At 41.2% G+C, this 24,338-nt stretch overlaps 1 protein-coding gene across 1 annotated transcript in view; it reads right to left on the reverse strand.

Annotated features, from left to right (window-relative positions):
- Positions 1–24,338, reverse strand: part of LOC126335775 (retinal guanylyl cyclase 2) — a gene marked incomplete at its 5' end in the record, with an annotated part of 576,657 nt that overhangs the window by 407,422 nt on the left and 144,897 nt on the right. Inside the window, one exon of the mRNA XM_049999236.1 lies at positions 22,828–22,924. Coding sequence (XP_049855193.1) covers positions 22,828–22,924 — 97 coding nt within the window. The remainder of the gene's footprint in view (positions 1–22,827; positions 22,925–24,338) is intronic.

A 24,338-nucleotide genomic window follows, 5' to 3' on the forward strand; every position in this document is an offset into this window, starting at 1 on the left:
GTACCTACTGCAACCTACATCCTTCTGAATCTGTGTAGTGTATTCATCTCTTGGTCTCCCTCTACGATTTTTACCCTCCACGCTGCCTTCCAATTTTACGTTTGTGATCCCCTGATGCCTCAGAACATTTCCTACCAACCGGTCCCTTCTTCTTGTCAAGTTGTGCCACAAACTCTTCTCTCCAATTCTATTCAATACCCCTCATTAGTTATGTGATCTATCCATCTAATCTTCAGCATTATTCTGTAGCACCACATTTCAAAATCTTCTATTTTCTTCTTGTCCAAACTATTTATTGTCCATGTTTCACTTCCATACATGGCTACACTCCACAGAAATACTTTCAGAAACTACTTCCTGACACTTAAATCTATACTCGATGTTAACAAATTCCCTTGCCATTGCCGGTCTACATTTTATATCCTCTCTACTTCGACCATCATCAGTTGTTTTGCTCCCCAAATAGCAAAACTCCTTTACTACTTTAAGTGTGGCATTTCCTAATCTAATTCCCTCAGCATCACCCGACTTAATTAGACTACATTCCATTATCTTCGTTTTGATTTTGTTGGTTTTCATCTTATATCCTCCTTTCAAGACACTGTCCATTCCGTTCAACTGCTCTTACAAGTCCTTTGCTGTCTCTGACAGACTTACAATGTCATGGGCGAACCTCAAAGTTTTTTTTTTCCTTCGCCATGGATTTTAATACCTACTCAGAATTTTTCTTTTGTTTCCATTACTGTTCGCTCAATATACTGATTGAATAACATCGGAGAGAGGCTACAACCCTGCGTTTCTGTACAAATTGTAAATACCCTTCGCTCCCTGTATTTTACCCCTGCCACCTTTATAATTTGAAAAAGAGTATTCCAGTCAACATTGTCAAAAGCTTTCTCTAAGTCTACAAATGCTAGAAACGTAGGTTTGCCTTTCCTTAATCGTTCTTCTAAGATAAGTCGTAAGGTCAGTATTGCCTCGCGTGTTCCAGTATTTCTACTGAACCCAAACTGATCTTCCCCGAGGTCGGCTTCTACTAGTTTTTCCATTCGTCTGTAAAGAATTCGTGTTAGTACTTTGCAGCTGTTACTTAATTAAACTGATAGTTCGGTAATTTTCACATCTGTTAAAAAAATGGCTCTGGGTACTATGGGACCTAACGTCTCAGGTCATCAGTCCCCTAGAACTTAGAACTACTTAAACCTAACTAACCTAAGGACATCACACATATCCATGCCCAAGGCAGGATGCGAACCTACGACCGTAGCGGTCGCGCGGTTCCAGACTGTAGCGCCTAGAACTGCATGGCCACCAGGGCCGGCTTCACATCCGTCAACACCTGCTTCCTTTGGGGGCCTTGTTTTGACTCAGGTCTTTCAGTGATCTTCAAAGTCTTCACGCCGTATCCTATCTCCCATTTCATCTTCATCTACATCCTCTTCCATCTCTATAATATTGTCCTCAAGTACATCGCCCTTGTATATACCATCTATATACTCCTTCCACCTTTCTGCTTTCCCTTCTTTGCTTAGAACTGGGTTTCCGTCTGAGCTCTTGATATTCATACAAGTGGCTCTCTTTTTTCCAAATGCTTCTTTAATTTTCCTGTAGGCAGTATCTATCTTACCCCTAGTGAGATAAGCCTCTACATCCGTACATTTGTCCTCTAGCCATCCCTGCTTAGCCACTTTGCACTTCCTATCGATCTCATTTTTAAGACTTTTGTATTTCTTTTTGCCTCCTTCATTCACTGCATTTTTATATTTTATCCTTTCATCAATTAAATTCAATATTTCTTCTGTTACCCAAGGATTTCTACTAGCCCTTGTCTTTTCCCTACTTGATCCTCTGCTGCCTTTACTACTTCATCCCTCAGAGCTACCAATTCTTCTTCTACTGTATTTATTTCCCCAATTCCTGTTAATTTTTCCTTTATGCTCATCCTGAAACTTTGTACAACCTCTGGTTTAGTCAGTTTATGCAAGTCCCATCTCCTTAAATTCCCACCTTTTTGCAGTTTCTTCAGTTTAATCTACAGTTCATTAGCAATAGATTGTGGTCAGAGTCCACATCTGCCCCTGAAAATTTCTTACAATTTAAAACCTGGTTCCTAAATCTCTGTCTTACCATTTGAAACGTCCCCTTAGAACAATTATATACACGACTGTGCTTAAACTGACACACAATAGTTTTTAGCGCAACGCAATCTGACTTCCAAAAATCCCTACGAAAGAATGGCCCTGACTAACATTAACCTATACCTTTCACAAATCACTTACCTCACAAAAAATCTTCGTTACTCGAACTACTGCAATACAGCGAGCACCACTACTGCCAGCTAAATAAAAGATTCAAACTACTGAAGGCACTAACTACTGATAGGCATAGTTAGCGAATGAAAGATTTTAATAGAGTACAAACAATGTATTTACCTTAATAGTCATAATATATATATATATCAGTTCATGACATCCAGTCTTACAAATTACAAAACTCCGCCATCTCTCTCCCCACGTCCACCACTGCTGGCGGCTCACCTCCAACTGCGCAACGCTACGCGCTGTTAGCATCCAGCTGCCGCAGCTCAACACTATACAATGGCAGACAACAATGGAAACTAAACACAGACTGCGCACAGCACAGCCAGTGATTTTTCATACCGAGCGCTAAGCGGCGTTACCAATAAGAAAAACCTAAACAGCCTACTTACACATTATATAATCTATCTGATACCTTCTAGTATCTCCAGGATTCCTCCATGTATACAACCTTCTTTTATGATTCTTGAACCAAGTGTTAACTATGATTAAGTCATGCTCTGTGCAAAATGCTACCAGACGGTTTCCTCTTTCATTTCTTAGCCCCAATCCGTATTCATCTACTATGTTTCCTTCTCTCCCTTTTCCTACTGTCGAATTCCAGTCACTCACGACCGATTAATCATCTGTAGTCGAATTGCTTATGAAGTTGCAAAACTGTCTCGAAAGTTGACTACACTGCATCTTATGGGAAAGTTGAGTACATCTTTATGTTCGTGCTCAGTTGTTGTGAGAAGCTTGTATTGTTGAGTTGTTACAGAAATGGGGCAGTTTGCATCAGAACGTGGACCGTAAGGAACTGCTAATACAAATTCATCCAAATTACGCTGCCAACTACATATAAAAAGCCGATAACTAAAAATTGCGCCATTTTTGTACATCGCAGTAAAGTCAACAAAACAAAGCAGAACCTAACACATCGAAAACATTATATAAAATGGCATAGAGCAAAGACAAAATACATTTGAAAACGGGAATACTTCTCTAAACGCGTCGTGTGTAACACGAATAAAAGGAAATCATGACTGGTAGCAAAAAAGTTATTCATAAACAAACCAATTGTTTTCACAGTCGCAGGAATTCACATAACCATTTACAATGGACAAAATCGAACTGATATTGCGAAGTGTAACATAAAGACAGGCTCCGGCGAGGAAAGTAAAGAAATGTTTCAGACGAAGTGTCCCATTGGGAAACTTCCCACGACTAGCACTAATCTGCTGGCAATTGTTGTACAGACAACAAATGGAGGGCTGCAGGCTCTGTTCAGAACGTGCACAGAAATAGGTGTCCGACACTTAGGACCCCTGAAAGTATAAACAGAATTCGCATGGACATTACGAGTCCCTGCAAGTTGGTAATGAGGTTGTCGCAACAGGTTGGTGTATCTCGTATATTGTCTCATCGTGTAATAAAAGATATGTAATTAAAATCCTATCGTGTGAGTGTGGTGCAGGGGTTGAAATACGGAAATCTGAAAAAAAGAGTTCATTATTGAATCCGACTGTTAAAATCAGTTGCTAATGGTTACTAGGACCCAACGCTTTACACCATGTCGGATGAGGCCCAATTTCATTTGTCAGGTTATTAAACTCCCAGAATTGCAGATACTGGTCGCAGGACAACCCACATATCCTCTCAGAGAATATAGGTGTTCGGTGTGCGTTGTTGACTTGTGAATTATTGGCTCCATATTTTTCAGTGACACCTAAAACGGTACCAGATATTTAAAGATATTTGACGCTTTCTATGCATAATTATCAGATACGTTTTATTTACGGGGCACCGTAAAGAGGTAATTTTATGCTGACAGTCCTCCCACAACAGACGGCCTTAAACGGAACGTTACTAGAGAAATTAACATTACATCTGCAGAATTATAGCGTGCTGTTAGTAACGTCATCATAAGAAGTAATCAATGTCTGGAAACTCATGGCCACCACTTCCAGCATCTCTTATACACAAGTAACTATATGAAACTTCCTGGCAGGTTAAAACTGTGTTCCGGACCGAGACTCGAACTCGAGAGCTTCGCCTTTCGCGGGCAAGTGTTCTACCGACTGAGCTACCCAACCACGTCTCACGACCCGTCCTCACAACTTTAATTCCGCCAGTAACTGTATGTTTTTTAACGTTACTATTACCTATTATTTTTGAGTTAGTTGATTGTTATTTGAATCTCGGGGTTGAGGCATACCGGTTTTACGTGGGACATCCTGTACCGTGTTTCTGTAATGGTTTCATACACTGTATGAGTCAGAAATTAATACAGGTCATCGATATCGTTACTCTCACAACCACGTGCATACTGTTTAAAAACTGCGTCTTCTCAGTCGTGGCGAATATACGATGCTTTGTGGAAGACCAGCAAAGGATTGAATACGTGAGCAGAGAGCGGCCGCATCCGCGGTCACAGAAGCGCGTTTGGCGCGGGGACCGCGTGCCTGCCTGCCTGCCTTTGACAGCGCGGAACAAGTGCCGCGTATCGACCTGCTATATTTACGAGGACGCTAGCGGCTCCACACAGCAGAACGCACGACCGTACACAAAGCAGTCAAGAGCGAGGTTCCAGCAGGTCAGCTGCTGGCTACGACCACTTTCTGTGAGCTGTTTTGATTCACACAGTAGAGCGGAATTCAAAATTCGACTGGTTTCAGATACGTGCTCTAGTTTTCACTACGAAGATTACAAAGGCGCAGTTTTATGTGTGTGTGTCTTTACACCTTGACAGTGCTGCAAACATTTAATATAACAGACAATGGACCATGGACTATAGTAACAAAAAACTAGCAGCGCTAGTTGGAATGTTTTTCTATGACCAGTGACAGTTGAAATGTCTCTCTATGTCTATGCGAACAGTTCGCAGTCCACTGAACATTGCGCGTCCTGCCAGTATTTGTTACTGTCAGTCCTTTTGCATGCGCGCGTCGAGCGAAGGAAAAATGAATGTCTGCCCACCGTTGTGCGTTCCCTTTTATCTTCCTCCTTTATCTTCACCTAGTGGTGAAAGTTGCAAATCATTTCTCTCAGACAACCAAGCAGAGGTGGTACTGCTGAAGAATTCGTTCAACGAGTGTGGACCCAGTATTAGAGGGGGTTAACCCTACTCGCTATCGATCCCAGATAGTCTCGGGACGTCGGGTAGGTCCATGTAAACCATGGTATTAGGACTCGAGCACTCGTGAGGATGACATTTCTTTTCCCGTATTGACATTGCTTAGGTGCTACCAGCAGCGCTTATTTCTGCTGCCAGTACACGCTCCTTTACTAGATACGAAGAACTAGGGGGGAGGGGGGGGGGGCGTGAGATCTTCCAAGGGCATCCTTCCTGACCCCTAGAATGCCTCGAATAAATAGCAGGTGCCGCACCTCATACATTCCCACTTACACCATAGATAAATACAGTTCACGAACGCCCCTATCTGTGCTGTGATAAGATCTGAAACCAACATCTAAATCACGTGACAGAGAGCAAAACGCCGAGTTTCTGCCATTATACACTACGCGGAGTTGAACCGAAAGCTACATACAGTTTTCCTCATTGATAGCTTAAATCAAGCTTTAATTTTAACAAGGAATTAGTAGAACAATTAACCTAATTTCAAGGAAATTACCAGTACTAATACAATAGTTATCATTTTTACATTTGGTTAGGCGAAAGGCTAACTAACAGTATGAAACACTGTACTGACATTCATTTCTTTTTACAAGTGACAAATTTACAATTCTTCAGTGAATTTCTGTGATTCATTAGATCATTGCTTTCACACTGCATCGCAATTGCTAAATTTATATTGGAACTGAAAACACATCTTTAATCGCCTTCTCCCCTCTCTTTGTCTTCCCATCTCCTCCTGACCCTCTCTTTGTCCATCTCCTGCCCCCCCCCCCTTCCCACTCTGCCCATTTCTTCTCCCCTCTCTCTGACCTCGAGCACTGTTAATTGTGATTGCCAACGAAACTTTGATTAGGAATTGAAGTCACTTCAAATGATTCGGTGAGTGGGGAAGGGGGGGAGATCATTGGTGTAGGGGTATGAGTGAGACCTTTCCAGCTGCCAGATCTATGAGGATAGTAGACTCAATTACAATATTGAACATAGTTTTAATCTGCAAACGCAAAGGATTTAAAATTTTCGTACGATTCTTATTCCGTAGTAGTATAAACAAACTGGTAAGTTGTAGTACAGCTTTCCTGTTTTCCACATAACCGACTGCTAGGAAGAAAACTACTCAGTACGTTACTGTGTGAACAAATTTTATTGAGAAAGAATATGTATCGGTGAAACAATTTGCCTAATGGTTTAAAAGCCCTGTTATCGTAGAATGAGCTCGAGAAAGAAAACTAAACCGCACATTTTCTCAACACAGAATTTTCCTTCTCGCGGCTATTTTTAACAGAAAACCTGACATTGTTTTTTTTAATATATAGCATGCGTCTTATTTAATATTTATTAGAGTATTACGTAAAAATTTGTAATCAATCGATCAAGAACTTTTCGAGGGTTTTGCTAACGACGTTTCCCCCATATACATTTAGAAAATGTGCAGCATATGTCCATCCAAATTCGGGTTGATATCCCTCCCGATACATCGGGACTGTCTCCGTTATTTCTTCTTGTCCCGAAATCCCGACAACACCCAATTTTGTCCTGATTTTGCAAAATAACGTTAAGAGCTTGACTCAAGTACTCAAGTAGCACAATACCTTAGTGCAACATGTAAACGAAGCCTCAGTTAGTTTTACGTATTTCAACACGTTCATGGTCTCAAGGTCATCGCACAGATGGTTTTGCACGTTGCGTTGACGGTATCGACGACGTAAGTTTGATTCGCTGAATAACGAGATATTGATTTCCAAATTTGAGGAAGAGTCAATGGTTTTCTACACCATAGCATTTGATTACTTAGAGAAACGAGATATTTCTTTTAATAAATATTAAGTACCTGATTGGATGACGCTGTCTAAAACCCCATATTGCATGTGATCGAAAACATTGTTACATACCTGACTAAAAAGGGTGTGAAGATTTCAGGCGACTATTGTTTTCGGGAATATATGTTTCTGAAGAGCTTTTTAGAAAATAAGCGTGAGTTGGGGGAATGGAAGTCTAAAGCTTCCGAGGAAGAAAGGTGGATTTAATTTTTTAACGAAACCGAAAATCCTGAACGCAAATACCAACTGCTAACGTTATGAGAGTATTTGTGATCTATTCCCGCACACAATGCCACTGTGGGTAGAGTATTTATGCTGATGTCGGCGCAGTGGAGAGGTGAAAGAAATCGACTGCTGCCGGGGACGGTGGAGTCAGTCTCTCAGCGTCAGTTTAACTACAAGCTGACTTGCATGGAGCTTTATAAATACGTAAAAGGGAAAAAAGGTATGCTGAAGAAGGTGAAATATTCTGAAAAATATGGTGTACCAACTACCTCTGCCGCAATAAGTTCCATGTAATTGTGTTCTAAATAAAAAGTAATTATATGAAATTTTATTTTACTTCATTTCTACACCCCAATCTCAGAGTGTCACAGCGATGTCCCAGCTAGATATGGCAACCAGAATCCAAATTTTTATTAGAACATCGTGTAAAAATTTGAAGTTAGTAGGCCAAGCACTTTTCGAAACTTTTGGTAACAACGTTAGACAACATCTCGTCTTTATGTAATAGTACTGATGACAACGATTTCTACCCATAATGTCTTACTTTTACACAAAATAAGGGTTAATGTATTATGACTATTGCTACTGCAATAGGCCTTCAGATACCGCAACAACATCCAGATAAGAAAATAATGTGTTAGAAAACGTTGGTTATAGAGAAAACTCTTGTAATGTGTTACATTTTAACATTCTTTCGTCACATCATCGAGTTATGACCAAGCATTCAAGTCGTAACACTTACACAAATACGTACTCTCAAAATGATAGTAGACCATTCACAACTGCTTGGAAACGATATCACTTCTTAACTCAGCCTGTAAATACAGTGACATCATCTTGAAAATGTAGTTATAGTTTTTTCTGAGACAAAAATATTATTTCCTTTCACATATCTTTCGGTGTAACCAAACGCTGCACATCATTTCACCATTCAGATAAACAAACTTTCACCAAAAATGGTAATATTAAGAGAAACATAAATTGAACAGTATTTCAGAAGTCGCCCGCCAACAAATGCCGCCACTGGTGAGCTGATTGGGATGTTGGTTTTGATATAAGACGTCATGAACTGTATATGTAATTTGTGCTCTAAGCGTTCCCATTACACCATAGACGATGGCGATGTTCATATAAATATTATTTGTTGTCGAGAGCGGATTGGACGCAATTGTCATTCACCATAGCGTACGTGCGTCAGTCTGTTGTAAGATCGTTCATCTCCTAAGGTCTCCTGCTTCAGTCCTCTAGTATGAGAGCATTGACTATCAACCTGTTTAGTTTGTTTGTTTTGCAAATAAAACCGTCTTTTCTTGCTGCAGCTGTAATTTATTTCTTGCAGAAGCGTTCCGCCATTTTTAACACGAAGGCATCTTCAATGGGATCTAGAACGGTACAGTTTTGTTTCGATATGTGTTATTTTTAGGTTATTAAACAATTCACTTCGCGTTTTTATGTAAATAACTAATTACTTAGTTACATAAAAAACGCGACGTGAACTGTCTTATAATCTAAAAATAACACTATCGAAACAAAACTGTATCGTTCTAGATGCCGGTGAGGATACGTTAGTGTAAAAAATAGGCGAAACGTTTCTGCGAGAAATAAATCACAGTCGCAGCAAGAAAAGGCGGTTTTATTTGTAAAACAAATATCTCTGTTCTTTCTGCGGAGGATGGCCACGCAAACAAACTTGCTCTGTAGTCTAATTTAATGTGCTCACCGTTGCTCAGTGTCAACAGTGTGGCAGATGTAGACACTATAACGCTACAGCCTCCCACAACATTACTATGAAGTGTCTGATACCACCTTTTTTCATATGCGTCAGCGTATTTATCGTACGGTTCAGTGCTCCCTAAGGTCTTTTATGTGTATCTTTACAGGTATCATTGAGTTCAATTTGCCAAAAAAAGCTATTGTTGTTTGTAAACACATACAGAATATACTGGAAGGATGTACATTATCGTGATTGTCAACAGACTGTTGTCATTAACAAAATTATGTACGTATGACAAATTATATATCAAATCGAGAAATTGAAGTAAAAAATGTTTAGCAACAAATATTAAGTGGCTGTGGAAATGTTGGCATAAATAACTAACGCCTCTAATTACCATAATTGCAATTGCCACATTAGTTAACACAAAAACGTGATTCCGATTCAAGTGAAAATAACAATTATTATCCAGTGATGCAAATTCATTCGTTATTCATTTTTACGCAAGTCTTTGTAATTAATGGTGCTTGTAAATTGCGCAGATAATGACCCCTTGTTAGTTACACTACACAAATTTACAAAACTCCGGCATACAAGACAACAAGTGTGTATTTAATTTATGTAATCTGACGAAGAAAGATTCATATACTTCGAGCTCACGTTAGCAACGAAATTCGTATAATCACTGATAATGAAATTAAAGTAAAATGAAAATAATTGTCGAAATCAGATTGTAAATTAATTTTCACACAAAAGACTAAATATTACATTAAAAAATAATACCTTATTCTACATTATATGTTATAATCTGTAGAAATGTAACGGCAGTTAGTTTAGATGAAATTGTTTCTAATTTTAAGTTACTTTTTGTAATAAATTAACAATGTAGCAACTGTTAAAATTGTATTCAAAGCGAGGCTGCAGGGAGGTTAGTCAGTGAAGTCAGTCAAAGATATCAGTCAGTCAGTGTTTTGTTTACCGCAGAAGTCTGTGCAATTCGGTTGTCAACTAATGTCAATAAATAATTTTGTGAAGCTTGAAACTTTCGTGATGTTCTTATCTATCATCAATGAACCAGGCAAACGCAATTTAAGTATCAGTGATCGGTAGAAATCGTTACAACACATCCCCATTGCATACGTGTTCCCAAGCCTGCATCACCAACCATGTTTGCCAGGTTGCCTCTGAGGAAGCTCGCGTGCTACCTATACCAAACAAATTTACTGTCAGTGGAACTTGTTATCCGTGGGGTAGGGTAGGAATCATAAAGATTTAGGGATGAATATAAATTCATAAGTGTGAAACATTTATTTGTGCGGTCCGTGTGCCGCACGTACTATACTGCTGCAGATCAGTGAAACCTTCTATTATATTTGGGATAACTCTGCCCACTTCTGAAACTAAGATTCTTCTATTTTACCAGGAATCATGAAGATGCGCCTTAAGCGCAGTAAATTGTTATTAAAGGATGAGAGTAGAAGGGCTTGTTAGCAGCACGACTCTATTCTTGCACATGCAAGAGAAGCACTATGGTTTAGTTTGGCAAGAGAAGCACTATGGTTTAGTTTGGCAAGAGAAGCACTATGGTTTAGTTTGGCAAGAGAAGCACTATGGTTTAGTTTGGCAAGAGAAGCACTATGGTTTAGTTTGGCAAGAGAAGCACTATGGTTTAGTTTGGCAAGAGAAGCACTGTGGTTTAGTTTGGCAAGAGAAGCACTATGGTTTAGTTTGGCAAGAGAAGCTCTATGGTTTAGTTTGGCAAGAGAAGCACTATGGTTTAGTTTGGCAAGAGAAGCACTATGGTTTAGTTTGGCAAGAGAAGCACTATGGTTTAGTTTGGCAAGAGAAGCACTATGGTTTAGTTTGGCAAGAGAAGCACTATGGTTTAGTTTGGCAAGAAAGCACTATGGTTTAGTTTGGCAAGAGAAGCACTATGGTTTAGTTTGGCAAGAGAAGCACTATGGTTTAGTTTGGCAAGAGAAGCTCTATGGTTTAGTTTGGCAAGAGAAGCACTATGGTTTAGTTTGGCAACAGATGACTAACCTGAACTGGCGCTGGAGAGGGAAACAATTGAAAGTGTGAGAACGGACGCTGCTGCACACGGCGTACGCTCTATATTGCACATTAGACGATAAATAATTTGTAATTCTATTTCGTATACAAAATTTAAAGGAATATATTTGTGTTTTTATTCAACTAATTCGCATGTACATCTTCGAATGCAAAGAAGGCACTACCGTGAAGATAGTCGAATTAGATGATTTTCGTTTTTCTGTAGCCCTTTTTTCTTACCTCTGTGTCGTTGAAGTACGACGTATTCCTTCAGAGTTGAGAATAACTTAAGGTATTCATGAATTGTGGTTCAAATGCCTATTTATTTTAATACATTTTCCAATTCTATGAAATGTATTACCTGGAGACGGAGTCCCATATAAGAACTAACAGAAAACTGTGATTAAAGAAAGTATCTGTTAAATTCGACGTCTGCAAGTGTTTATCTTAAGATAGCGGTAAAGTAGTTATAACAAAGTATTTAACTGGTATGATCACCATCAAAAGTGTCTTTATGCCTTATATGGAACTGAGTATCTCAGGATATTGTTTCGAATCTTATGAAGTGCACAGAACATAATTTTACAGGAAGCGAAAAAAAAAAAAAAACATTTCGCTTCCTTACCAAATTAAACATTTCAGTAAATCTCGAAGGCAGGGCTTAGGTACTAAGATTATGTTCCAGAATTAATCATGATTGAAATAAATTACCAATGAATTTTAACTTGTAATTTTAATTTTTGAACTGCGCTTAATACATTCTGGACCAATTCACCGTTTTGATCCAATTATGTTTAAATATAATTTTGTTTGAAACGTTCATTTCAATTTTTGTTGATTTTATTGCTGGACGCTACCCACTGCATAAGACAATGAGTTATTAACATATTGATGACGATAGATCGATTTATAATGCTTAGTTAATCTTCATCGTCCAAGGGAAGGGTCAGAAGCCATTCTATTATTATTCTACAATAATGAGCTACTCAACTGTTAACTGCAGAATGAGAACGACATCTCAAGAACAGTATAACAATTAACGCTTTAGTCGCAGTATTACCAACGACTCTATAACCTACCTCATACGACAGAACAACGGAATTTCGACTGCGTTTCCTGTATAATGCTTTCCAGTTTTGCGTGGTTTCGGAGAAGTAAATTTCATCATATAACGGAGTCTGCGATCTTGCTCCACTTTGTTCGGTACGCTGTAAACTTTATTTTTGCTCTCCGCAGGTAGAATACTGGGATGCTTCCACATATGGACCTGCCTTCTTTGTCATTACAAGGTGGGACAAAATTACTTGTTTATGGATCTCGGCTGAAGTACCTAAAGCGAAATATGTCTCCCAGCGTCATAATCACACATAGTAATGTTACAGACAGTGAAGCTCATTCACAGTATAAAAACACGCATTTATGTTATCTTTCTCAAACGAATAACAAATCAGTGTATTGGCATCACAAATTTCACCGAAAATGACCGCTCGTAAAGTATATCAGGTTTTATTAATTACTGAGCTTCCTTTCCACGCGGTCTTTCCGTTTCGCGGCTCTAATTCTCATTCTACTTTCTTTCGATCGCCCTCCCACCGGTAAATAGTCATGCATAGGGATCGAAAGTGCACAGTGATGCAATCAACATCTCACTGAGCGGTGCAAGACGAAAATAGTGGGAACAGACAACAAAAGAGTATGCTAATAACGAAGGCTAGGAAATATGTTTTGAGCGTAATACCTTTTAAACCGTCGGCTGCGGTGTACATAATAAAATTTGATTCGATTCATGTTTTTCAGCACCAAATTAACATGGGAAAGATACTAAATAACACTTCTGACTCAACAGCGTTAAAGAGCATGTCACAGTTGGGGTGAAAAGCATCAAAATATATTTTGACCCCGGCTGCATTTAATACGTTGTGAAACGATGCTATTCATTTGTCGTAAACACCTAGGGAACTTCTATAGCGGACGTCACTTGTAGTGTTATTCGAGGGTGTAACATTTCAGAAAAAATTTTACGTTTGTTCTTCTCCTCACATAACCTACAGGCGCGAAAGTGTTTGCTGTAGGTACAAAATCGCAAATACTTATTGTTAATTATTAACAAAAGCCAATTATAATTAAACACACAGACCTCAATGAAGTTATTTTGTATTTATTATGCTACAGGAACACACACACTGTTTATCTATACTCATAAATGTACTCAGAAATGTAGCAACAACAATGAATCCAAGTCTAAAATATGTGCAAGATTTACGGAAGTGGGCAGCTGTGCTAAATAATGACTCTGCTTACAAACCTGCTTAGGGCTGTGGTTTAGTGTTACCCATAACATTACGGAGACTCCATAAGCAGAACAGTAATAAGTTACACATCATTTTCAGGTCTCATAATACCATTAATTAATTGGGATTAGAAAAAGTATATGTTGTAATGTTTCCACCAGACTCAGTGCTGTAGGTCGGTAAAGAGGACCCCTTCCGTACAGACACAAGGGGACGGTCGCCTGAGGCCACTCACTGAGAAGAAAGAGGTGCTCGCTGCTCCAAGAAACAGGACCGTCAAAGTCGCTTGCCACCTGGGCTGGCTGCACCTATATGGTAGTCGAGCCAGAGGCCGATAAAGTTGTCACAGAGTGCCATCCAAGTTATTATACACACTGATGAGCCATCACTTCATGACTATTGACCACAGCGGAATTCGACGCCGCCTGTTGTGTTGTGGGCACAAGGCAAGGTGAGGAAAGGATACAAATAGAGCAGAGTCGAATGGGGAATCATTCTAGACAGGCCCCCAAACGGGCAAATCTACTGACATAAGCGACTTGGACAAAGGGCAGATTGTTACGGGCCAGTACCTGGAAACGAGAATCACACAAACGGCGAAGTTGGTCGTCTGTTCTGGTACTACTGTACTTATCCACGGAAAATTGTTGAGAACCCTAAAGCCATGACTAGCTGCGAAGGTGGTGGACGTCAGTACTTCAAAGAATGTGGAGATCGTAGGCTTGCCAGCTCTGTAAACAGGATATGTGGTGACAGATGGCAGGTCTGACGACAGAGTACAAAAATACGGTGCAGGCACAAGTGTTCCAGAGTGCACCGTTCAGCGCACATGGGGTTCTACTGTAGGCGGTCCCTCTGTGTTCCTATGGTGACCCCACGATATCTTCAGTTACGATTGCATTCGGCATAGGATCAACGATATTGTACCATGGACCAGTGGAAACGTGTCGCCTGGTTGGGTGAACCGCGCTTCTACTTATACCACATCGATGTTGTTGACCGGATGCACCATCATCCAGGCCAATTGTTGCTCGAAACATACACCAAATTATACTGGGGTGACAAAAGTCATGAGATGCCTCCTAGTACCGTGTCCGACCTCCTTTTATCCGGCGCAGTAAGCAATTAGACATAGCATGGACTCAACAAGTCGTTGCAAGACCAACGCAGAAACACTGGGCCATACAGCTGTATATAACTGCGAAGTGCTGCTCATGCAAGATTTTGTGCATAATCTGATCTCTCGATTATGTCTCATAAACGATCGATGGGAGTCAAGCCAAGCGATCTGGGTGGCCAAAATATTTGCTTGAATTCTTCAGAATGTTCTTCAAACCAATCGTGAACAATTGTGACACGGTGAAATGGAGAATTTCATCCATAAAAATTCCATCGTTGTTTGGGAACACGAAGTCCATGAATAACCACTTCAAGTCAATGAGCAGTTCTGTTCGACCAAAGGAGTCAGTCAGTTCAGTGTAAACACAGCACACACGATTATGGATTCACCACCATCTTGCACAGCGTCTTGTTGGCAATTTGGGCCCATGACTTTGCGGAGACGTGCCACACTCGAAGCCTACCACCAACTCTTACCAACTTAAATCGGGATTCATTTGACCAGGCCACAGTCTAGTATCTAAACAATATGGTCACGATCCAAGGAGAGGCACTGTAGGTGATGTCGTGTTATTACCAAAGACAATCATCTCACTCGTTTGCTGCCATAGTCTATTAACGCCAAATTTCGTATCACTGTCCTAAGGATACATTAGTCTTACGTTCCACGTTGATTTATGCGGTTGTTTCACGCAACGTAGCTTGACTGTCAGCACTGACACATCTATGCAAACGCCACAATTCTCTGTCTTAAAAACAACGTAGCTTGACTGTCAGCACTGACACATCTATACAAACGCCACAATTCTCTGTCTTAACATGAAGGCCTTCGGGCAATGCATGTCCGTGGTGAGAGGTAATGATTGAAATGTGGTATTCTCAGCACATTCTTCACACTATGGATCCCGAAGCATTGAGTCCCCTACCGATTTTCGAAATGGGGTGTCCCATGTGTCTTAGCTCCAATTACCATTCCACATCCAAAGGCTGTTAATTCACATCGTGCGGCCATAATCACGTCGAACATCTTTTCACATGAATCACCTGAGTACAAACGATGCGTCTACCAATGTACTGCCCTTTTATACCCTGTGTACGAGATACAGCCACCATCTGCATATGTGCATATCACTGTCCGACGACTTTTTCCGTCTCATTGTACAGACACAGGTGATGTGCGACAGTATTATTCATTGAGGGACATTCACCAGGGTCTCCATGGAATCTGTGATAGTCATCGAACACGTGGACATTATTACGGACCATCTCAATTCCTTTATGACTGATGATTCCTTGACGCCGATGGCTTTATACAGTAGGATAAATGTTCACTAGATAGGCCAGAATCGTGCCACAGTGGTCTGTGAACGATAATAGTGAACCCACTTTGGTATCTTGGCTACCATATTCGCCTCATCCGGGCCTCATGGAACACAACCGTGACGCTATCGGGCACCAGCTCCACGTCCACAAACTGGCCCGGAATATATTGGATTCCGTGGCCTATGCGTAGACATCAATGAATGCTTGCCGTTTATATTCGCTGCTATGTTGGGTCTCGAAGTTGGAACTACACGCCATTAAGCAGGTGGTCATAATGACTTTTCTCACCAGTGCTTTTATAGCTAGGAAGCGACTAATTGTGTAGCCTGCGCGTATTGTTGAGTTGCAGCGAAAGCAGTCATTTGCAAAAATGCAGGCCCTTTTTCAAGTGAAAGGGTTGATAAATGGTCACGTCCTCACGCCCCCTGATATTTGTAAATCACAGAAGACGTAACTTGTGGTATTGGGTAAATTGCTTTTGTGAAGAACTTTCTTAGCGAGTATTTATGATCTTTTTACTGCGATAAATTTGGGCGGTATGCAGTAGTTATTCCATTTGCAGATAGAAGGACGTGAGCTGCCAATTTAAATCGTGAACACACCAACAGCGCACTTTGCAGACCACTAGGAGAGATATCGTCCTAGTGTGGCACTTCAAAGAGAGGCCTAGAGTAGGCAAGTCACCACTAGACTTGAAGGTAGCTTTGAAGAAACATTTTGTAGGTTGCCCGAGACTTCGTTTCTGAGCAACATTGCTGCTAACGCCGTGCCCGGAAGATACGTACTGATCACCACATTCTCTCTACCAGAGATTCTCACACTATTTCAACTCAAAAAAGGTTAAAATGGCTCTGAGCGCTATGGGACTCAACTGCTGTGGTCATCAGTCCCCTAGAACTTAGAACTACTTATACCTAACTAACCTAAGGACATCACACACATCCATGCCCGAGGCAGGATTCGAACCTGCGACCGTAGCATATTTCAGCTCGCGTCTGCATCGAATGTATACATCATAGGAATGTTATCAACAAACGTCACGACATATGTAAACATACTGGGTCTCCCATTTCTCTTCACCACCCTAAATTTTTTTTTCAGATGCAAATTATAAAATGTTTCAATTAAATGTTCTTTAGCCGTCATGGAGACATCAATGATTGCCTTCGTTGTAGCTTTTTTTTTTTTTTTTTTTTTTTTTTTTTTGCAAAGATGTGAACAGCGATATCCTACACTTTTGTCGATAACAATCACATAATTATCTGATTGTATGGCAGTGATAATAAACTCATAAATGTAGATATAGTGTAGCTGTTAACAGCAATGTAATAAATTATCACTGTAATGCAATGGGATATTTATATGAATTTTATTGACAAATCGTAGCATAAGCTAACATGGAACCCACTGAGTGCGAGGTCGCGAAAGGCCACGGATGTTTATGACATTCGCCGCCCTACATATTGTCCACCACGCAACCACAATATTGGCTGCTACTGGTAACAGGTCGCGGTAGTGGAGGTATACAATGGTGAGCAGACCATGAGGCTACGAAGCGTGAATGTTCAAATGTGTGAATTCTTAAGGGACCAAACTACTGAGGTCATCGGTCCCTACACTTACACACTACTTAAACTACCTTATGCTAAGAACAACACACACACCCATGCCCGAGGGAGACTCGAACCCCTGGCGGGAGGGTCCGCGCAGCCGGTGACATGACGCCTCAAACCGCGCGGCCACTAAGCGCGGCTGTACGAAGCGTAGTTTAACTGCTTGGTCGACGAGTAACTCGAAAGCGATACAGTGCTAGTGGTGTTATTACTAGGGAGAATAACGACGACTATAAACAAAGCAAAAGTTGCATTATACCTACAATATTGGCTGCCGAAGTTGACATTTCGTCATAAAGGAAACGAAGTAATTTCGCAGAGTGAGAAACAAGTTGCAGATGAAAGATTAGGGTTTCTGTAAGGTAAGTCAGTGGAATGTGTGGACAATGAACATGAGGAGTATACTGATGACGATACGTGCTTAATAAATGAATATGATACTGAAACAGGTGTCGAGCCACTAGTTCGTCACCTTGTCGCACTGGGAGCGAGAAATCCCGTCTTCAGTGAAGAGTAGTAAAGAACAACCGTTGTCCAAGGAGCGGGTACTGGGCATGGTTACGTACATAGAAGGTCATCCGCAGCATAGAAAATCAAATATGAACAGATTTTGAATAACTCCGCAGCATTACGACCGTATAGTGCATAAGGAAAACTATAGATGTTCGAGGGAGGACAAGGCACACATGCTGTAAAAACCAGTGTTTGCGCGTTTCAAGAGTGCGAGATACAATTTACAGAGTGTGCATGGTGGGCACCTACTATATCATGAACGTCAAATAGCCCGCGACGTAGATTACAGTGATTTCAAGGGAAGCAGTGGATGTTTGAATAACTTCAATCACTACTACAGAACTTGAAGATGTAAGGTAAAGAAATTTCAAACGTAGTGTCAACTTGACGATGCACAGCAAAACGTGGAATCGGACCGAAAATTCGTAGAGGTGATGAACTTACCCATCGTTCAATAAGGAATGTGTTTACAAGTCCGACCACTCGGGATTTGAAGAGGAAGCGCATATGAAAGGAACACTGGAAACTAGAAGCACCACGATCGTTGTACCAAGACTTGCTACCATCATGCCAACTGTTATTCTAGATGCGCGGCTCCCACCGTCGGTGGTTCGAGTCCTCCCCCGGGCATGGGTGTGTGTGTGTGTCCTTAGGATAATTTAGGATAAGTAGTGTGTAAGCTCAGGGACTGATGACCTTAGCGTTTAACTCCCATAAGATTTCACACACTCTTTTGATGGTAAATTGGCTGGAAAGTTGAAACTTCCTGGCAGATTAAAACTGTGTGCCGGACCGAGACTCGAACTCGGGACCTTTGCCTTTCGCGGACAAGTGCTCTACCAACTGAGGTACCCAAGCACGACTCACGCCCCGTCCTCACAGCTTTACTTCTGCCAGTATCTCGTCTCCTACCTTCATATCAGCACACACTCCGCTACAGAGTGAAAATCTCATTCTGGAAACATCACCCAGGCTGTGGCTAAGCCATGTCTCCGTAATATCCTTTCTTTCAGGAGTGCTAATTCTGTAGGGTTCGCAGGAGAGCTTCTGAAAAGTTTGGAAGGTAGGAGACGAGATAGTGGCAGAAGTAACGCTGTGAGCGGGGCGTGAGTCGTGCTTGGGTAGACCAGTTGTTAGAGCACTTGCCCGCTAAACACAAAGGTCCCGAGTTCGAGTCTCGATCCGGCACACAGTTTTAATCTGCCAGGAAGTTTCATATCAGCGCACACTCCGGTGCAGAGTGGAAATCTCATTCTGGCTGGAAAGTTATTTACTGTGCTGCGAAAACTTAGAGGTGCTCTGCCCCCAACGATTCTTTCTTGTATGCGCGATCTTGCAAGGGCAGGAGGGAATATTTACGTCAAAGCAAGCAAGAGCAGGGAAATGGGCCTAAGAGATCTGCAGATGTGGTATGAGTACTACTTTTGGCTAATAGCTGGTGAAAATAACTTGCTTTTGATTGATTCCTGGTCTGCATATAAAATTATACCCCCTTAGACCAAACTATGCCTCCAGAAAAGTGTGTGACATTGCAGTTCATATCATCTGGAACCGCTCGACAAATTCAGGATCTGGATGTTTGTTTTTTCCGTGCCTATGAAAAGTATTATCGCACTATCTACAGCTACGCCTTAAAGGATAGCCAATTTTACTATAAGATCCAGGACAGACTCTTTCGCATTCGCTTGCATGCCATCACGATTCATCAGTTCTCATCACCCCGTTGCACCAATATGATTCTATTGCATTCCTTGAGAGTGAATACCTAATTAAACGTCCTGCACAGTTTGTAGCTCCCAAGGATTTCCCTTCGAACTTGATGGTGCGAACCTTTGTAATCACTGTAGCCCGCCATTTTTCATTCTATATTTTATGAATGTCGACATTGTCCATTTTGTGAAATATAATACGTACATCCCATAGATGGTTGATTCCTGCACCTCCCAGACAATCATTTTCTGTCGGCCTCCTGATGCACGTGGCGAGTTATTAGCAGCACTGTTAACGCAACACTTTCAGATGGGCCTTACTAAAGATTGAACTTACGACCTGGAACTCAAGGAGTTCCCTGTTAAATATCATTATGTAAAAGACGCCGTTGACGATAGGATGTGCGACCGGTACAAGTCCACCAATAAATAAGCGTATTCCCTTTTGGAAGCTTTTATAAATATTACATATTTTTCAGTATTTGAAAACTGCAGAGAACCACATCTACACCAGACATCCCGTTCGTCTCAGAGTGGCAATAAGTAAACACCCTGTTAACGGCTCTGGAAGATCTGAATTGATATAAGGGGGATGTTATTTCATTGTTTCTTTAGTAACGATGGAATGATTTCCTCTATTTTTAACAGTGATTTATAAATTGTAACCGAAGATGACAGCCCTAGTCCAGACAACTTTTATGACAATAAATGATTATAACGTGATACGCACTCTCTGAAATTGAAAGAGATTGCACCATGAACAGCTTTACCGAACGCTGACAAATTGGTTCAAAAATAGTTCTAAGCACTATGGGATTTAACATCTGAGGTCATAGGTCCCCTAGACTTAGAACAACTTAAACCTAACTAACCTAAGGACATCACACACATCCATGCCCGAGGTAGGATTCCAGCCTGCGACCGTACCAGCAGCGCGGTTCCGGACTGAAGCGCCTAGAACCGCTCGGACATAGCAGCCGGCTGCCAAACTGGTACTCCAGTAGTTCTACGCCTATGGGATACGTTTGTTGAAATGTAATGTTTATGCGAGCTGATGTTCATTCAGTATTTCAGTGTACAAAAATGCCATTTCTAGAGGTGAAGAATGGTGTGAGGACATAGTGGCTGTAAGGTGTGCCTATCGTTGACAGAAGTCTTCAGCTGGATTTCACAACAAGGCAAGGCCAAAAGACGTGCATGAGCACCCTATCGGCGCCTTTCATACTCTGAGGAAGGTCGAATCATTGACATGAGCGATATGGTACCACCATACTGACAATGACAAATAATTGGCAGTAATAGAATGAATGCAGGACGATTGGTGACGAGATGACCTCAGGACAACGGGTCCTTCCGCATTACTCAACTGACACTTACGAATAGACGGATGACAAATCCGGGCAGAAGTTGGAGGCAGAATAATCACCACAAGCCGTCGGGAACAAATTACTGGAAGCTGGCTTCAGAGGTCGAGTTGCCATGCGTCACCTAAAGATGATAGCACGTCACAGGCTAGAGATTGTATGGTGTAGAGCCAGAATCAAGTAGAAAACTGAGTGGCATTCGTTCCTCGACGAGACTCGCTTCTGTTCGTGGCGGTCAGATCAACGCCAACTTGTCCACGGACTGCCTGTGAAACGTTACAGGAAGCAGCGACTCTCCAGACCAGCACCTCTGCAGCTCCTGGAATCATGCTGTAGGGAAATACTGGATTTGGCAGCACGACTGATTGGGTAATTGTTGAATGGAGGTCGTGTGTTCGCCATTAATAGTCAATAGCGGCATTCCTTAATGACATAACCTTCATGAACAGACTACTAAATGACACATTTCAAGAGGATAATGCAAACCCTACACGGCAGTTCCTAACACAGACGTCTTGAGAAATGCGCAGATCCTTGAATGACCTGCATGACTCCTGATTTGTCACCCACAGAACATACCTTGCATGTGTCACGAAGACGTATACTTTCATACCAGGCCCCAGCCTGCAAATCATCGCGACCCGACAAAGCGTCTGTTTCAGGCATAGGAACAAATTCCTCAGGATGCCATTCGAAGGCTGCTTTCTTCCTTGTCACAACGAACGCAAACAAGTATTGACATACACCTTATACCGACGCTAGTAATGGACGTAATTTCTGAATGGCACGAAAATTAAATAATTTGATACACATCGTACGATGAACGTCTCCACAAAGTTTGATAAATACGCATCGGCGCTCCGTGGTGTGACAGTTACCATTTCCGTCAGTGTAGAACTTCTATCAATACGAAAGTGGCATGTGTTAGAAAAGGTATGGTGACATAGTTCACCAGAATTAATTTCGCTGAAATAAAGTGAAGAAATTGAGGGTATTAATTAATTTAAAAAGAGAGCTCCGCTTCAGTTGTACTAACAATTTATTCAAACCACGAGCCGTTGCGCCAGTCAGTGAAAGGGCTCCAGATCACTGGACTGGAAGGGGAGGCCAATGTACGCCGTCTGGCAGCCGCAGTGTATGTATGAATGACAACAGCGACCAAATGGAGGGCCACGCCGAAATCTCGTGACGCACAGCAGAGCACGCACCAACGGTGTTCACCTTTCTTGTGTATGTGTATTTCAGTTTTGAAAGTATTTTTATAAACAAATAAAGAGTCTACCTCTTATTTTACAAAACCTGGCAACCATAGTGGGAACAGATCCACTAGAGGGACGAATCTGGTGGAGGGCAGCATTTTACCACAAACCCATGGACGTTAATATCTACGTAAACATTGAAACCAAAGCTATCAGTTCAGTAACTCAGTTACCACGATGTTTTTCATCTACTCTGACGGTTGAAAATTTATACCAGACCGAGATTCGTTTATTACTGCCATGGAGTGAGGGACTATCAGCGGTCATTCTCCACTGTCTGTAAGGCTTCATCGCACAGTTCGTTTCTGCATTCTTACTTTGGGTTCTTAGTATCTGCTACATACTTATTCCGTAATTCCTCTACTTTACGGTCAAGTATTGCGACTACTTACCCGCAGACTGTCCGCGACCTGAGGGAATACGAAATCCGAGGGCGTCAGGAGGATCTTGTATGGCCCTTTGGACATCCGCTTCTTCAGCAGTTGCTTTCTGAAACCATCATTAAAATTTTTATGTTATAAGTAGAGTTATAAACAACTTTCTGGATGATTATGCAACACATTGTAATTCATAATAATGTTAATCTTACAAAACAAGCAATACATTTTTTCTAAACTTTCTAGGACATGGAAGATCAAATTATTTAAGAAGGAAGATATAGAAATTTTATTTCTCATATGTACACGAAATATCAGTGTAGTTAACAGACAAGATCTGTAATATAGCGAAAACAGCATTATCTTCTCGGAATTTTCTTCAAGAAGAGGATGTACTTATACAAAGAATGAGGCAGCTGACGAAACATGCGTGTTATCAGCCAATAGTAAATAATACAACCATTTAGGATAAAGGGATCAACTTTTTGGCGACAACAGTGGAACAGTATTTTGAGCTATCAACAGATGGCTTTTCAGAAGTCGATAGCTAACCGATATGACTCGGCATTATTGATCCCAAAACCCGGGCTATTGTTGATTATTTTCATGTTGGGCGCATAGGAGGCCTGGAAGCCCTGAAAGACGGTGGGTACTGAAGTACAGCGTGTCGTGCGTACCACTCACTCCCTTGGACAGACAATTCTCAAGGGACAGATCCCCGTAATAAGACGTCTATTGCACTTGCGATGGCCTCTTTGGAAGACTGCAACATGTGTAGGCAATCAGTGTCCATTCAAATTAAGCAAAAATATCAGAGCGCCTGGGAGATGCAACACCTATTGAAGACCACGAAGAATTCTGTAAATGTTCACTTGACGCTTATCTAAGAGACAGTCTCCACTACTTCCAATCTGTGTAAGCATGCACCAGAAGTGGCTTAAATTAAGAGATATAGCATCGACGTCAGCTGAGAGATTTATAGCAAGTTAATAAGAAGTCGAAGTAATCCCCAATGATACGCAAAAAGGTCAAAACACTGTTGCACAGCATGCTAAATTTAAAAGAACACATATTCTGCAAGATTAGCGATGTTTTACTGAACCTCGAATATTAGCGCGGAGATCAATGTTAGACTCTTTCAATAGTTTCCACAACGAAACTCTGTCTCGAAATCTGGCAGGCAACCCAAAGAGATTTTGGTCGTATGTAAAGCACACCAGCGGAAAGACATAATAAATACCTTCACTGCTCGACAGCAATGGTTATGTTACCAATGACAGAGCCACTAACGCGAAGTTATCAAAAACAGTTTTCCGAAATTCCTTCACCAAAGAAGAGGAAGTAAATATCACAGAATTCCCATTAAGAACAGCTGCCAAGCTGAGTAACTTAGAAATAGACATTCTCGGCGTAGAGAAGCAGCTCCAGTAAATTAATAAAGATAAGTCTTCTGGTCCAGATTCTATACCAGTCACGTCCCTTTCAGAGTAGGCTGATACAATAGCTTCATACTTAACCATCATATA

This window comes from Schistocerca gregaria, chromosome 2 (assembly GCF_023897955.1).
Source record: "Schistocerca gregaria isolate iqSchGreg1 chromosome 2, iqSchGreg1.2, whole genome shotgun sequence".
Classification (NCBI taxonomy): Eukaryota; Metazoa; Arthropoda; class Insecta; order Orthoptera; family Acrididae; genus Schistocerca; species Schistocerca gregaria.